Source organism: Molossus molossus, unplaced genomic scaffold (genome assembly GCF_014108415.1).
Source record: "Molossus molossus isolate mMolMol1 unplaced genomic scaffold, mMolMol1.p scaffold_m16_p_15, whole genome shotgun sequence".
Taxonomy (NCBI): Eukaryota; Metazoa; Chordata; class Mammalia; order Chiroptera; family Molossidae; genus Molossus; species Molossus molossus.
In genome coordinates this window covers 33,919,036-33,935,914 of record NW_023425350.1, presented here as the reverse complement: position 1 = coordinate 33,935,914, position 16,879 = coordinate 33,919,036, and the positions used below count along the sequence as shown (strand labels likewise).

At 41.6% G+C, this 16,879-nt stretch overlaps 1 protein-coding gene across 2 annotated transcripts in view; it reads left to right on the top strand.

Annotated features, from left to right (window-relative positions):
* Positions 1-16,879, top strand: part of FSHR (follicle stimulating hormone receptor) — a 148,756-nt gene that overhangs the window by 119,962 nt on the left and 11,915 nt on the right. Inside the window, exons 5-8 of one of the 2 annotated variants that reach the window (XM_036262881.1) lie at positions 5,528-5,599; positions 6,810-6,887; positions 9,455-9,523; positions 9,635-9,709. In XM_036262881.1, coding sequence (XP_036118774.1) covers positions 5,528-5,599; positions 6,810-6,887; positions 9,455-9,523; positions 9,635-9,709 — 294 coding nt within the window. The remainder of the gene's footprint in view (positions 1-5,527; positions 5,600-6,809; positions 6,888-9,454; positions 9,524-9,634; positions 9,710-16,879) is intronic. The other variant, XM_036262882.1, reaches the window with a different exon arrangement.

Sequence of the window (16,879 nt, the reverse complement as noted above, 5' to 3'; positions counted from 1 at the left end):
CATTAGACCAGTATTCCATCTGTACTAGCCTTAACTCCTCAATTCACCTGCAAGCTTCCAGAGACAGGACATGGTCTTTGGCCACCCTGTCTTGGATGGAATGGAGGTTGAATGAAGAAAGGCATATAGTACAATGCAACACAAGTTGATAGTAAGCACACATACTGTTAATTATTTTTTTTTTAAAGTACTCTTGAAGATTAATGCAAGCATTTATGATGTCTAGGACAATGAGCTTTAGAGTTGTGGGGTCACCTGTTTATGAGGGCAAATGTATTATCCCGTTAAGTGGCAGGACATAGTGGGACTGTTTCCCAACAATTGAAGGGACCTCAGTAAGTTCATCCTGACAGGAAAGATGGCCATTTTTAGTAATGTAACTGCAAGATTACGGGCAGTCAGGCATGAAAGGTGTTAACACCAGCTCAGGATGTACAACTGGCTGTTGAGAGGGGAGAACTGTGAGCCAAATACCTTTGTAAAGAAGATTCATTTGCAGAACTTAAATTTGCTGACATTTTACCCTCAGGCCTTTACCTATTTTTGAAGGTAAACCACAGTTGAGTGAATCAAAATAATTTTGCAGCAAACAGTCATTTGACTAAAGCAAACCCATTGAGACATAGAGCTCCTAGCTGATTACCCACTTCCAGCCTCCATCAGACATGAATTTATTGATCAAAGGGGGAAAATGAATTGAAAATTAAATGTTCATCTGAGCTCCATTTCCTGAGCTATCTTGGGGTTATGGAGAGTCTCAGGTACAGAGTTATCACAAAGAGTCCATCTCCTTAGATGGTCACTAGATCTTTTTAAGTGTCTTAAACTCAGCACTACTGGAATAATTTTAGCCATTTTTGCTGTGTGTTTTCTTTTCTATAAAGACCGAATATTTCAATGTGTATATATAGACATTTATAGATATCCCATAAGTATAGTGGCTTTGGAAGCTCATGCTATTATTAAATAATATACTTGTACCTTTTTCATTGATAATTATGGATCCCTCTCTCCCTTAATTATATAAAATTCTTAGGTGTGATGAACACAGGTAGTGAATGATTTTTTGTTTGTGCTCATCTCTTGACAGCACGCAGCACATTGTCTGGCCCGATAAACATTAAGAACATTATATGCGCCAACCCCTGTGCAAACACTGTTTTCAGGAGAACCATGATCTCTGCCCTCATGCCATTCACAATCTGATTGAACAGACAGACACTGAATAAATAAATAAACAGAACAATATATAGTTCAGAATTTGATAAGTGCTAAAAAGGATATAATTATACTGGTAATAAATCAGCGGCCTTACTTCAGATTAGCAGTCAAGAAGCAGTTCTCTCAAGAAACCACATTTGTCACTGAACTTTGAAGGGTAAATTGAGGTTGGCCAAGTGAGGAGTGGGCAGTGAGCCTTCCAGATAGAGCATGTGCAAATGCCAGGAAAGGAATTAGCATATCTGAGGAAATGAGAGAAAGCTGAATATCTAAAGAATTGAGAGGCACCTGGATATCTGAGGAATTAAGAGAAAGCCACTGGTGCTGAAGTGTACTGAGGGAATGGCATGAGATAAGGGTGCAAGTACAGCAGTAAGGAGTATAAATTTTACTATGGGAAAGAACTAATAGAAAAGCAGAAAACAAAAGTAATCCGATTTACGGTTTTTTAAAGAATGCTCTGTGTGCTGTATAGAGAATGGGTTTAAAAAAAAAAAAAAAAAAGACTAAATGTGTGGAAAGAGGAGACTATCACAGAAATCTAAAGGAAAGATAATGGTGGCCTGTTCTAAAATGGTGTCAGTAGATATAGAAGAAATGGTATGAAATCAATAAATATTTTGGAAGACGAATCTAAGAGGACTTTGATATAGATTAGATGTTGGGGAGTGAGGGTGAAGAAGCCAAATTGAATGGCCATAATTCTAATAGTTGATAAATGTGAGTGGTATGTATGAATTGAGAAGGAGCAATTCAGTGGGAGGGAACAACCTTAAATTGTTATATCAATGAGACATTCAGAATGATATGTAAAGAAAACTTCAACTAGAGATAGATGAGAGAGGTCAGTAGTCAAGTATGAATCTAGGAGTTGTCACCATATTGATAATACTTAAAGTCATGAGAAGTGAGATCTTCCCAGCAAGATAATAGGGTAAAAAGGAAAAAAGCTCAGAGTGCATATAGAGGATGGGGGAATCAACAACAACAATTCAAAAGGAGTAACAAAGAAGAAGAAATAACAGAAGAATGCAACACGGCAGAAACGAATAGAAGAGAGAGACTGGAAAGGAGTACTGAATTCTCCCAAGAGATTTAAAAACTGAGACTTTAAATTGTTTGTTAGATGTATTGGTCGTAGGTTGGTGAAACTGGGGTATGACAAAAGTAGTTTTGGTGGAGACATGTAGAATGAAAACAAGCTGGAGCAGGTTGAAGATGAATGGGATATAAGAAAATGAAGATAGTATATGGAGACAAAGACAAGTCTCTCTCAAGACATTACTATAAAAGAAGGTAGAGAAACAGAGCTGGGCTGCAAATGGAGACAGATTTGGAGTGAAGGGAGATGGCAACCATTAGTGAATCTATATGAAATGTGAAATTCAGTGCAAGTTGGTAACTGTCTTAGCTTTGGTTCTCTAAAATGTCTGAGCAAGGACTTATATGCAAGCAGTTATTTTTTTACATACAAAGCCAAGAAAAGAGACTGGATGACTAAGAAGAGAATGAAGAAAGATGAAAAGCCAACCTAGAAATGTATTACCAGCTGATCACCACCAAGGCACTGGGGATCATGCTAGAGCTCCTCTAAGGCATCATTTAGAATGTATTCAGAATTGTTCAGTGAAAGAATGGAAGACAGGAGTTTGGCACTCATCAAGAATTGCCTGATGGAATGCTAACTCCCTTGCACTTCCTGACTTGCACATGCCTCAGAAGAGTTGAGCAGATTCCTACAAGTGTCCCACTCTGAGGTGGCAGAGAAGCCCAGAAGAAAATGAGAGACACCCAGTACAGCTGGGGCCAGTGTCTGCCAAGTTAAATCTGTATGCAGCTGGTTACTAGAGTAAAAGATGGTAACAGCTAGAGTAAGAGATGGACTAACAGGATGTGAAACATGGCACAGAGGTGCCTGATATGTCTACCTTGATATTTACCTACTCCATATCCTGTCCAGTCTAGAGATATGAAATAGCTTGTGTCTAGTTTATGCCAGAGTTGGCATGCTGGTTCTCCTGATTCCTGGCCTCCAAACCTCCTTCTGTTTAAGATTAATTACTCCAAGTAGCAATGATACCTGACAAGTAAATTAACTAAGGATTTTGATACATTCTTGATGACAGAAGCAAGAAACATTTTAGAAACATCAACCAATTAACTCAATATTTTATGAACACATAATGCATTCCAAATCTGCACACAGTAGTATAGATTGTCAGAAAATATTAAATATGATCCTTGTTTTGATGTTTCATTAAGGGAATGTTGCATAGACACATGAGAAGAGATCTAAAAACAGAAGGCTCATATGATTAAATAACAAACGTGGAGTAGACTGTGCCAAGCTAGAAGGTATTTAGTTATGGCGATGTTCCTGCTGGAAATGAGGAAAATCTCAGAGGTGATAGGGAGCAACCATGAAAGCTAATTGTTCTGGGTAACACTTCAAATTCCAAAGGTTAACAGTTGGGTAGTGAAACTAGGGATGATTTTTACTTTTGTATGTAGATGTTCCCATATTTTTCATAAGCCCCACAATAAATAGATATTACTTTTATACTCAAAGAATATTATTTTTTTTAATAACCAAAGGAGGTAGAACAATTAGTACAGGTTTAATTCTGGTCAAGGGCATGTACTTTGGTTGTGGTTCAGTCCCCAGCACTGGTCAGGGTCATGCGGGAAGCAGCCAATCAATATGTCTCTCTCACATCGATGTTTCTCTCTCTCTCTCACTCCATACCCTCCCTCCCACTCTATCTTAAGAAAAATGGAAAAATATCCTCAGGTGAGAATTTTTTTAAAGCACATTAACAGTTTCTTCCCCCCAATAAAAGTATTGGGAGACCATCTCAAAGGTGGCTAAAGTACATAATCAAAAGAAGAATTGACCAAGGCAGGTTCTATGTGGATAACTGGTAACAAAGAGAAAACAAAGCCCATTACAGAAAGCTCACAGGCAGAATTCTCTGATTCTTTAAATACAGAAGCAGAGAACAAGACACCAAAGTCTCCTCTAAAAGCATAAGCCACAAAAGACACAATCCTTCACAATGATGAGAGTACCAGTGAAGTTTCTTTACACTGCAAGCAATCACAACCAACTTTGGCTTAGGTAAGCCACACACATAAAGGTAAATGGGAGTAAAAAAGATATTGGAAGGATCCTGAGAAACTCAGAAGAGTAAGAGAAATGCTGAGGCACAATGTGTCAGACAACTCTCAGGTGCCACTTGAAAATCTTCACCACTGCTGTGGCAGCTAGCTCCACCCAAATTTCAACCAGCTTAATTCAGGTACAACTGAACATCACCTAGCCTGGCTTTGCACACTCTTCTATCCTGAGGATTCTTCTACATTTGTCTAAGAGATGCCCAGTAAAAACTCAAGTGTGCAAGGCAGAAGTAGAGAGTTAAGACCATCGGGACACATTGGACCAACAGGAAATAATAGTTTATGTATAAATGCTTTCCTTTCTCCCCTATTCATACTTACAGTTCTAAAATCCCTTTTGAAAATCTTCTAAACAAAGTCCTTGGCATTAAGGACCAGTCACCAATAGTGGTGGCCAACTCAGTAACTCATCTTTGTATTATCTTTCTTCCCTCCCTGTTTCATTCCCCCATTCCAAACTCTCTGAACTCATACTATCAAATATATACTATCTATGGACCATTCTTCATCTCAGGCTCTGCTTCCTGGGGAACACAGGCCAAGACGAGCAGGTCTTGGGAAGGATCCAATGTAGCTCTGGGAATTTCAGCTGTAGAAATTTATGGACTGTGTCTGAAGGGTGATGGCATCAATGGACTCAGCTCTAACCAAACTCCAACCTTTTTCCAGGAGAAAGTCTCATTCATACTCTGGTGTAGAAAGAACATGGGTCTCAGGTTCTAATCTCAACAGAATCATTTGGAATAGGGAAGGCGCAGTTCTCCAAAGAATATGAGGAGGTTAGAAACAAAAAATGGTTTAGGAAAATTTTGTTATCTAGTTGAAAATTGCTTTTGGATCATATTGACTTCTTAATCTTAGAAAGAAAGAAAAAAAGTGCATTGTGGAATACTAGCTCCTTTGTGCCTGAAGTGCATGTTTCTTTTCTCTAAGGAATTAATAGCTTATTAGACCCAGTGAGAGCTTTAAAATAGAAAATGTAAGTATGATTCATGTATATCATGGGATTCTCTGGTAGGTTTTTCTAATAGCTCAAAATTGATATTTTAAATATGGAAAGCTTGTACTTTAGCAATTGTTAAAATAGCCAGCTTTCTTTTTACCTTACTCTCATTTTGTCTCTCTCTAGGTTAATATCCAACACAGGTATTAAGCATTTGCCAACTGTTCACAAGATTCAATCTCTCCAGAAGGTTCTACTGTAAGTTTCTTCTTGAGTGGTTAGCAACACTTTACTCAGGAGCTGCCGTGCCCAAAAGCCTCTGGGCCTGTAATAAGCATTGTTTAGTCTACAGCTTCCAAATATGTTTCTCTGAGCGAGCAGAGATAGAAAGGCAAACAACAAGTGGCCTTGGCTTTACCTAAAGGCCTCTAATCTCAGTTCGAAGGAAGTCAGCAGACTCCTCAATAAGATAGGTGTCAACAGAGCCAGCTTTAGAAAATCAGGCCGTCTCTCTCTTCTTCACGGTCTAGGGCCCTATAGACCTTTCCCCCGGCAGCTCTGTCTTCCACCATCCCCTCCACTTCCCTCCAGAATGCTCATGCTGCCACCGCAACAAAGACACCACCTGACAAACAAACTCACACTCTGTTAGCGATATAATGTATTTGCCTTTTTCTCAAGACACCTGTATTTTGAAATAGGAAGAGAAATGCAATGTATAGTGGCAAGTTTATTTTCAGTAGTAAACTTGTAAGAATCTGGACCGGCCCAGAAGGATATGGTAGGCCAGGGACATGAAGAGCTAAGGAAGGAAGGAGGGGGAAGGAAGATTGACAGGGATGCAGAAAGATAGAGAATCTCTCAAAATTTTTCAAATTATTCCAAGCAATTTGCTACTTCTACATTTATATGTTAAATCAGACCCAACAGAGAATCTTAATGGGAGGATGAGGGACACAAACAGAAAAGGAGATTTTTCTCCGCCTTTTGGTTCAGGAAAAAAAAAAAAGATAAACATTTTCTGCGACCCAAGGAGAACAGAAGAAATGGAACTAGTTATAAGAAGGAGATTGGGGTGGGAGGAAGATAAAGGCCCCACTAAGGTGAATGGAGAAGTTTCGTATACAGATGAAAGGTCAGTTTAGGTGTCTTCGTCATATTTGAGCAGACAGCAACTATGGAGACAAGAATAATAAATTAGTATGTTAGAACCTTAACTCAGTGCAATTAGCTAAGAAAACTTTCAGAGAACATACTGCATGTGTATAATTCCATTGTTAATAACTAATATATTAAAGATAACCTAGATGTCATTTATTTCCCAAACTTTGAACCTATCATCCTTCAGAACAGTAACTATTCAAACATTCATTCAGCTAAAGACCACATTATGCCAAGTCAACTAAGTCTGGGAAGTCACATGAGTGGAGCTGACATAAACAGCTAATCTCTCTGTACTTTCTTCTAGAGACATTCAAGACAATATAAACATCCACACAGTTGAGAGAAATTCTTTCGTGGGACTGAGTTTTGAAAGTATGATTCTGTAAGTAAAGAAAAAAATATATCCAGCGGAGTAACATTTGCTTTTTCATTTAATCATCTTCCTCATAATGGGATACTCCTTTTTTGTTTGGGTAGCTTTGGCATTTCACCATTTAAATTTCTCTCTGGCTCTGTGTTTTTCTCTCATTTCCCATCTTTACATTTCAGAATCACAACATGGAATCGTGTTAATAATTTATGAAGCTGTGGTGTGATTCAAGTATTTAAAATTGCTCTTTGAATGATGGTCTCCTGTGATGCAACATCTGTTCCGAAGGACAGAATAACTCATGCATCAATAAAGCTAGTTATTGCCTGGCAAGGTTTTTGTTGCCCAAAGAAAAAGTCAGGAAGGAGGCTGAATCCAGGAAGATATGGATATTCCCTCATAACTATGCGAAGCAACTCCTGTTCAGCCCCATGCTGAGCATAAGATGACTTCTCATTTTCTTGGAACAATCACGTCTTTTTAATAAGCTTGAGTTACTCCCTCTGACTTCTGGGAAAGTTTTTAATACACTCTGTGTCATTAATGAACAACCTTTTAATCTTTTTGTGCCAGGAGCCTGCATGTCATTTACCCACTCCCCAAGATGGCCACGAAATAGGGCACTAGGGCTACCCAAGTATTTTGGGGATCTTTGGAAGTTAGATGAGCATAACGACTTCTAGGGAACCAGTAACTGCAATTACATCTGTAAGGAAAGCATCTTTTCTATTTCACAAATTGTTGTATTTTTTAGTGTGTGAGTGTGTGTGTTTAATATGCCAATGTGTACAAAAGGTGAGTTTCAGTATGAAAAGAATTTTTGTCCTTTTCAAAACAATAATAGAACCAGCTAGGGAGAGAGGGAGAGGGAGAGAGGGGAGGGGGAAAGAGACAGAGAAATAGTAGAGATGAGGACATATTGAAAAATAAAGCTAAGCACAGTATTTGATATAAATTAATTACAGAAAACAAAGGAAAAGGTTTGAAAGAGACCAGCAGAGGAATTGGATGTGTGAAGGAAAAAAATAAAATCAAAGGCATGTATTCAGAGTACACAGTATTAGGACAAAAATGAAAGGTGAATAATACTTAATCCCTTCACTTAATATGCTCATGATAATTAGAATTTGTGTGCGTGTGCGTTGGGATGAGTTGATGGAGGTGTGGGAAGTATGAGAGAATGGGAAAGCAAAAGAAATGCACTAAAATACAGACAAAATGAAATATATGAGAAATAAAAGCAATTATTCTAAGGTCCTGTGATGTGAAGGTTGAAAGAAGAGTTAAATGAGGAAAAGAAGGCTGAGAAGGTGGTCTAGCTGGGGCTCTGAAAGGCGAGTGCGGTTTCTCCAGAGCACTGGCAAAGGGCAAGGGAGGACACAATCATCAAGGCCATGAAGGTTTTAAAAAAACAAAAAAAGATAAAAGGAGCTTTTGGAAACTAGTGAGTACCTGCCCAGTGGATGTAACACAAACACAACAGGAGAGGGAATCCTGGGTCACCTCATGGAGGGAGATTAGTTAGTAATCAGTGTAACCAGTTATACTTGGGTGTTTGCACGTCTTTAAATCATAACGTTGTTCTGTGATTTTCAGCGTTTTCTGGTGACCCATTGCAGTCCAGGAAACAGAGTCCTGAGTACACAGGAGCTTCTCTGGGTCAACTTTTGAGCAGTGCTATTTGTAAACCCAGTAAGCCCGACAGGGAAAAGAGCTTCGGCAGCACATCAGAAGCAGGTGGTCAGAGGCTCTTCAGGCTAAGCTCTCCTGACCTTGGATCTCTGTTTTCAGGCTCCCCGCAAGAGCACAGCAATGCAGAGTTGTCAGCCCAAGGTGTCCTTGGCCTCCCCTGCCCAGACAAACCTGCTCACTGACCTTCGCACAATCAGGATGACCGTTCCACATCCAGCCCCCTGGTCCCCCGGAGCCTCCTCCCATGCCCACTCATACCACCTCGCCCTGCCACAGCCCACGATCTCTGTAATTGATTTCTCTTCCTTTCTGGCTTAACCCAGAGCCACCTCCACAAACCTCCAATAACCAGGTCCCTGTGGGTCACAGGAGATGTTCAGGTTGTGTGACAGCTTAATTAGATCACTTTTTTATGATATCCAGGCCCTCTGCTGTGGGTGAGCATGGGTGAGAGGCTTAAAGCCTAGAGAAAGGTGATACAAAATGTTCTCTGTCTTATAAACAGTTGTTCAATCATTGTATAATTCCTGTCCTTCAGGACGAGAAAGATCTCCATCTGCTTCCGCTCATGCCATCGTCTCTGCACATGAACGTGTGCAAAGACCTTACAGGAGCCATGCTGCTGTGCCTAAGTGTGCCTTCTCAAACTTAAATTGCATTTATTTCTCTGAATAGGTAATGCATGCTCATAATGCAAACGTCAACATTTCAAAAGGTTAGGCAGTGATAAATCAAGCTCCCATCCACCCATCCCCAAGCCTTAAGGGTGGCATTTTATTTACGGCACTAACCTGCGCTGTCTGACCTTGCCCCACTGCTTCCAATTATGAAACCCTGTATTGTTTGCATTTGACATTATTGGTTTTTTAATGGGCCTTTGATTTCAGATGGCTGAGTAAGAATGGGATTGAAAAAATACACAGCTGTGCGTTCAATGGAACCCAACTAGATGAGCTGTAAGTAGCCCTGACTATTCTTCCAGGCCATTGAGAGGGAAATGGCTCTCACAACAGTGATGTTTATGTGACTTTGTGTTTCCCTTCTTCTTTCCTCAACTCCGTCCCCAGGAATCTAAGTGACAACAGTAATTTGGAAGAATTGCCTAATGATGTTTTCCAGGGAGCCTCTGGACCCATCATTCTGTGAGTAGCTTGCCCCATTACCATGTCCATGAGATCAGTGTGTATAAGTCAGAAGTCAACTTTCTCCAATTCATAGAAGCTTCAAGGCCGGGCTGGCAATCAAGATCAATTTTTATCTGTGTCATCTGCAAAAATGTCACTGTATAGAGACAATTTAGGGCTGATCCACATTCTAACTTTTGATGAGACAATAACAACATTTAATGAGCACTTACCAAGTCCAAGACTGTTCTAAAAGCTTAAGATGCCTTTTCTAATGTAGTCCAAATAATAAACTCTGTAGGAGGAGCATTTATTACATTTTGGAGATGGAAAAACTCGCTTCCCTGGAGGAGTAAACTAACTCATCCAAGGTCATTCAAATTAGAGCAGGAATTGAACACCAAACCGGTCTGACTCAGTACAGACTCTTAACCACTCTGCTGGATATCTCTTCCCTGGAAGGGAAGCACAGTTCTCCTTCTTTACCTTCAATGTACATAAGTTGCCCTCAAAACAGTGAATACATACACACATCAGTTTTTTGACTCCTCCTTGCCTTAATTCCAGATTTCTTGGGATGCATTCAGTGCCTCATAGGCCTGCATCAGCACCTTTCTTTCTATTGTTACTTCGTTATCTCCATCTCTCCCTCCAAGAGGGACTTCTCCTTTTTCTCTACTGATCTGCCCTGCCCTTCCACAAGGGTCATTCTAATTCCCATCTCTTCCCTCAGCCAACAGTGAATTCTTCCTTCTGTGACTCCCAGAGCCTTCATGGCTGCAGGAATCAAAATCTGCAAGAGCTTTGCAAAAAAATGTGTTTTCCTGGGCTCTAGGCAAGAAGAAATAGTTAGCAACAAAACAGATAAACACGAGTAAATCTAGAGGGTTTCTAGATGACCCTTGTGTAGCCTGCCTAAGGTCAGTTTGAGCATTTGGGAGTCACCCATCTGCACCTCTTACTTGGCAGGCAATATAAGTTACCATGTGTGGCTACCTCGCTACCTAGCAGCTATCAACATCACTTTCATTTTCACCAAAAAGCTTATATTCTTCTTCTGGCTGGAACCTATGTATCTTTTAGGTTCTCTTCCCTGCCGGGACTTAGACCCTTTAGAGTAGTGCAGAAACTCCTAAAATGGTTATTAATGATGATAAATGATGTATTGTGTCCCTGGCCAGTTTGGCTCAGGGATAAGAGCATCAGCCCATGGACCAAAGGGTTACAGGTTCAATTCCTAGTTAAGAGTATGTACCTGGGTTACAGGTTCGATCCCCTCCCCACCCTGGTCAAGGTGGTGTAGGAGGCAAACCAATCAATGTGTCTCTTTCACGTTGATGATCGATCTCTCTCTCCCCCCACTTCTTCCTTCCACTCTATCTAAAATTCAATGGGAAAATATGCTCTGGTGAGAATTAACCACCACCACCAAAAAAGGTGGCAGAACCAATAACACTTGTTTCCTAGTATTATTGAAGGCTTAACAGTACTATATATGTACATAAATGTGTTTCTGTATATATTTATATAGTCACTCATTGAACAGAGAGATTTTAAGAACCAGCCCTGTGCCATGCCCCATATATAGTGCAGGAAACAAACGAAAGTTTCCTCACAGAAAGCTTATATTCTCCTAATGGGAGTCAGACAGTAACTAAACATATAACTTAATATTTCAGGCCATGATGCATGCTGTTAGCACCAAGTAGGCCATGGGCATAACAAATGGAAAGTGCCAAGCAGAGCCCATGTGCCCAAATATACAAAGTATTTGAAGCTTGTGGTGCTTAGTTAATGTTTCCTACTCTTAAAGTACACGGAAGACAAATGAACTTAGAGAAAGTGCTCTTGACATCTTTGACCACCAGAGATCAGCTTGTCAATTTCACGTAGTTCAAAGTCTTAAGAGGCTTGAGTGTTCCTAAATAGGCCCCTCTATTTGTCATGGCAGAACATGCCTGTGATGGACAGGTTTCCATAGGTGACTTGCACCAGGTGCACTATTAAGTCATAGCACCTTGCCCACTGCCTGCTACCGAGAACGTTCAAGTTGGACAGAATCCCAGCCAGCTCATTATCCTGTTGAGGAAACCAGAGCCAGAAATGGGAAGTAACCTGATAAAGGTTACACTGCTGCTATAAGCCTCAGAGCTTGGACCAGAAACTGGGTCTTCCGCCTCACATGCCACTACCACATGTTGGCTAAAGTACATAAGGATGCCTGATTCAGTAAGGACCGCTGCAATTGGCTGGGAACTAGAGTAGAGGAGGAAATAATTATTAATACCAGACTCCCCACCTGAGAACACCAGTAAGTGACATGCACACACAGCACAGGAGACTCTCTTGTGGTTGCATAGGCAGGTCGCAGGCTGAGGCACAGTACGCAATGCATCTCATCGGAGGGTCTATTGGAGAACACAAATCTGAGCCCACCAGCCGCCCTGCCACACAGGCAGCAAGAAGAGGGTGTCACCATCGCAAGTAGCTCTGCAGGGTCCTCAATTTATAGGCCTATTTTTCACCCCTTTTACCACAGTAACATACCTGTCCAGAAAAAAAGTAAATACAATTTACAGAAAATCCAAAGGAATTATGAAGTGCTTGCCATGACCTAAAAGGGTAGAGAGTGATAATACATTCCTCCATCTTTTCATCTCAGTGCATGAGGATGTATGTGCCAGATCCTGGCCAAGAACCCAGATTATAGTAATTGCTAGTCTCTCTCTCCTCCCTTTAGAGGGAAGAAGACTGATCACCTTAACATCAAGCCTCCCTTTTGGGGGCTTTTAGATTAGTCCACAGATGTCTTTCCAGCCTCTCTGCTTGATGACCTGGGATTCTATGGCCTATCCCTTCTTCTACTTCTGCAACCTGATGTGCTGACCCAAGCTAAGCCCTGGCCTGGGAGATTCTTGTGAAGGTATGTGCAGAAGACCTGCCTGCTCCAGGTGCTGTGGGCTAATGGGTAGGAGAAGGAGTATGCACAGACAGCTCAGCCCACAGTGGATGCTGCCCGGGCTAGTGCTATGACTGCGCCTTGGGTCAGATTCCCCTCCCCACAGAGGAGACTGTGACATGGATATTTGCCTGCAGGGGATTTACTGGGAAGTGCCTTACTAGAAGAAGATTCTGGCTAAGAGCGAACTTGACAGCAGTGCATTTGCAACAGAGGCCTCAGCTGATCCCACAGGGAGCTCTGGAGTTAAGATGGCCTTTCAGAGTTGTACTGAATTAAGGCAAGAGGCCAGGCCTCTTCATCAGTAGTCATTGGGTATAGGGTGTCCCTGGGTAGGAGCCAAATTTTGGGTAAGCCAATCAAGGGCAATTCCCAGTGTAAAACTCAGCTGTGAGCCACCTCAGCAGTGACATGTTTTTCAACTGCTCCTACTCAGGGGTTCTAAATTTGATTATTCATCAAACTCACCTGGCATGCTTGTAAAAGCCTCGATAGCTGACCCCCACACTCAGAGGTTTTTCTTTTAAATTTTTTTTCTTTATTGACTTGAGAGAGAGAGAGACAGAGACATAGAAACATTGATAAGAGAGAACATCAAATGCCCACCTCTTGTACGCCCCCCACTGGGGATTTGGTCCACAACCTGGGCATGTGCCCTGACTGGGAATCAAACCAGTGACCTCCTGGTGCATGGGTCGATGCTCAACCACTGAGCCACACTGGCCAGGCCACACCCAGAGTTTCTGACTCAGCAAGTCAGGGGTGGGCCGAGAAACTGCAGCTCTCATAGCTTCCAACCGATGTTGCTGGTCCAGAAAGCACACTGAGAATCACTGCCTGAGCACTGTGCTGAGATTTGAGAAGCTTTGCCCTGTTCTCTAGAATAGCTCCTTCACGAACTAACTGTGTGAATCTCCCTCCCCAGCAGTAGGAATATGCAAGGAACCCTAAGGGAGTTATAGGGAGGGCACCCCAACCAATGATAACTCCTTTCCGGAAGGCAAAAGTTTTAGTTGAGTGTAAAACAGGGATCCTCAGAACACCTGAGGGTGCAAGGGCGAGATGTTCCATTGCAAAGAGAAATAGATTCAGAGAAAGCCAGGGGCACACAGACGAGCTCCATCAAGTTTCAGAGGAGCAGCCTAGCATCCTGATTTCCCTCCGTGAGTCTAGACCTTGAACGCCTGTGGCCATCTGAGTTTTCACCTGATATTCTGAACTCACTCAAGTTTGGGTTGGGGGGGTGTGTGTGTGTTTTTTTAAGCAATCAAGCAATTGCTGTTTCTTTAGGAAACAGTTTCCTGTGGGAAAAATTTAATGCAGTGCCTTTGCAAGCTGGAGCCAGTACAATCATATTCTGATAGTTTATCAAATTGATTTGGCTATAGTTCAGATTCATTTGATAGTTGAGATTCAAACACTGAGTTATTTGTATAAGAAAGATTCTCTTCCATTACCAGTGTACCCACAGTCCTACAGACAGTAAATTGCCTTTTTATTCCACCTGGGATCATGAAAGAGAGGTCTTCTAACCATCTGTCAGTGCAGTCTACACCACAAATGTGCTGGTACTTATGGAAATGATTGACCTATAATAACATCTTTGCTGGGAAAAACAGAAATTGTTCAAATCAAATTTTGCGGCACTGGCTGTAACACACTTTATTAAATGGGGCACCGAGCGCAGTTTAACTCCTGCCTCTCCCCACTCGGCGTCTTATTACTGACAGCAGTCTTCCTGTCCACATCACATCTCAAAATCAAGAATCCTAACAACATTGAAACAGTTTAGGATTACTAAATCTCTTCAGCAACAGCCATCATCCATGAAGTCTTCCATTGGTACATTTCAGGATTTAAATTCTCAAAACCAGTCACTGCCAGAATGCAGCATGTGCTGAAATGTTAACCAAAGTGACATCTTAAGACTGCAGTTGTTAAACCAGCCAGAAAGACAAGGATTAAAAACACTGGCCCATGACTACCCCTGCCCCCTTGCCCAGCCCACCAGCCCTAGGAATGGCAGTAATAAAGCAAGCATCCTCAACTATTCATTGAGCATATTGGGTCTTACATGTTATAGCTTTAGTAGATGTTGACTGAGTACCTACTATGTGTCTGACACAATGCCAGGTGTAAGGGATAGAGAGACTTAAAAACAAGCAGTACCTGATTCCTGAAGAAGAACAAATGTTACCACCCTGCACAATGAGCTCTACAGAAATTGTCACTGGAGGTTATAATAACAGAGCAGGTGCCAAATAAATCTTTGTCATGTGATATAGTGACTTTTAAGGATGAAGTGACAGTGTGTGGGGAAGAGAGCTCATAGCTTATACCTCAATTTCTGCAGCAGCCTTTATCTCTCCCCTCTCTTCCCTCCTTTCTCCTTCCAACTCATTTAGCAAGTAGTCATGAGCACCTACTATGTGCCAGGCTTAAGATTCTCAAGATTTATCTTACAAAAACATAGCTTTCCTCTGGCTGGTGTGGCTCAGTGGTTGAGCATAGACTCATTCACCAAGAGGTCTATGGTTCAATTCCCAGGCAGGGCACATGCCCAGGTTGTGGGCCAAATCCCCAGTGGAGGCATGCAGGAGGTGGCAATCAATGTTCTCTTGCATCAATGTTTCTATCTCTCTCTCTTCCTCTCCCTTCTTCTCTCTCTAAACTCAATAAAGGAGAAAAATAAACATAGTTTTGAATAAGTCATTCTTCTGCTCATATGTATTTTAAACTCTGCTGCCTGGATTTCAAGGCCCAAATCCTATCCTGTGGTTCCCTTTAGTTCTCAAAAGATGGTTGCCCAGAATAATCCTGTGAAAACCTCTCACCACCATGCTCTGTATTCTGGGCCTCTTTCCAAGCCTACCTTTAGCCTATAGTCATAATAACCTACTTCCATGAAGATGTGAATCACAAATAATGTCTTGTTCTGTCACTCCCCAGCATATTTGCATCATAAGAGTGGAAAGTGCTTTTACAAAGGAATTAAAATCTAACACTAGATTTCCAGGCCATGTGAAAGGATCCGAGCCAAGGGATAGACCATGTGTGTGTATGTCTTTGTGTCTGTGCTTGTGTTTTAGGGGAACTGAGAGCAAATGTAAGAATAGTACGTTTGTCAACCCATGCAAAAAAGTATCCACTTACTCATCTTTGTCACTGCTGACATAAATTCTACGGATTTTTCTTAATCTGGAGAAATGAGAGATACATTGTTCTGCCAGTCCGCAATGAGGGAGTCTTGAAAGTTTCCATGTTTGTGAACGTCAACAAGTATCCTGTAAGCTTGAAGTAAACACCTCTACCAACACTTTTATTTCCCTACCACGCAGGAACCACTTGGACTAAAGACTTTTGCTTTATCAAACTCTAAGTGGCTCTGCATCTCTTTCTACTAACCATGCCCTCCTTTCAAAACCTACCAGGGGAAGATCTGGGTGCCAGGACACCAACAAGGGGACTAAGCCTCACAGCAGCAAAGCCACCTAGTGCAAAGGACAGCAGCTCACACATTTTGTAGCTGTTTAAAGGAGGAAGCAGATACACAAGCTGACTCCAGAACAGTGAGCAAACAGAAAGGCACCAAAGCTTCCCTAGCAGACTTCCCAATCAAACACCAAGGCACTGGATTAAATTCACGTCAAACCACCTAGCACATTATCCTGCTCATTCTCTAATACACGTCTGTCTCCTTGTAAACTTAGCACAAGGATGCTCCTTTCCTTGGTGCCTTTGACTCTGTCAGTCACATATAACTGCCTGCTGCAGAAAAACCATTTTGCTGAGCTCCCTTTAAATCCAGACTTCCTGTCTGTCTACGTTGCATACTTCTCCTTTTAGAATTGCTCTCCTGTAAGACTTGATGCTGAGGCATCTCTGCTAATCAGACAAGTATCTACTGACTAAATTTCATGAGCCCAGCCATGTGCCAGATATGATGTAGAACACAAAGAGTATCTTACTACTCCTTGATCTTAGGGCATCTGAGATCTGGTTGAGGAGACAAAACAAATATACATGGAAAGTCAAACAATATGAAATAGAAGAGATAACACAAAGTATAAGATTCTTTGTAATTGCTAGAGGTTAGAAGACATCACAGTCGGCTGGGGTGATCTATTTATCCCCTTCTCCAATCCTTCAGTGTCGCTCCCCAGCCTATCTTCAAACAAAACACAGTTTCCTGGGTGCTTACAACGACGTGAAAGGCACTCAAGGGGAGA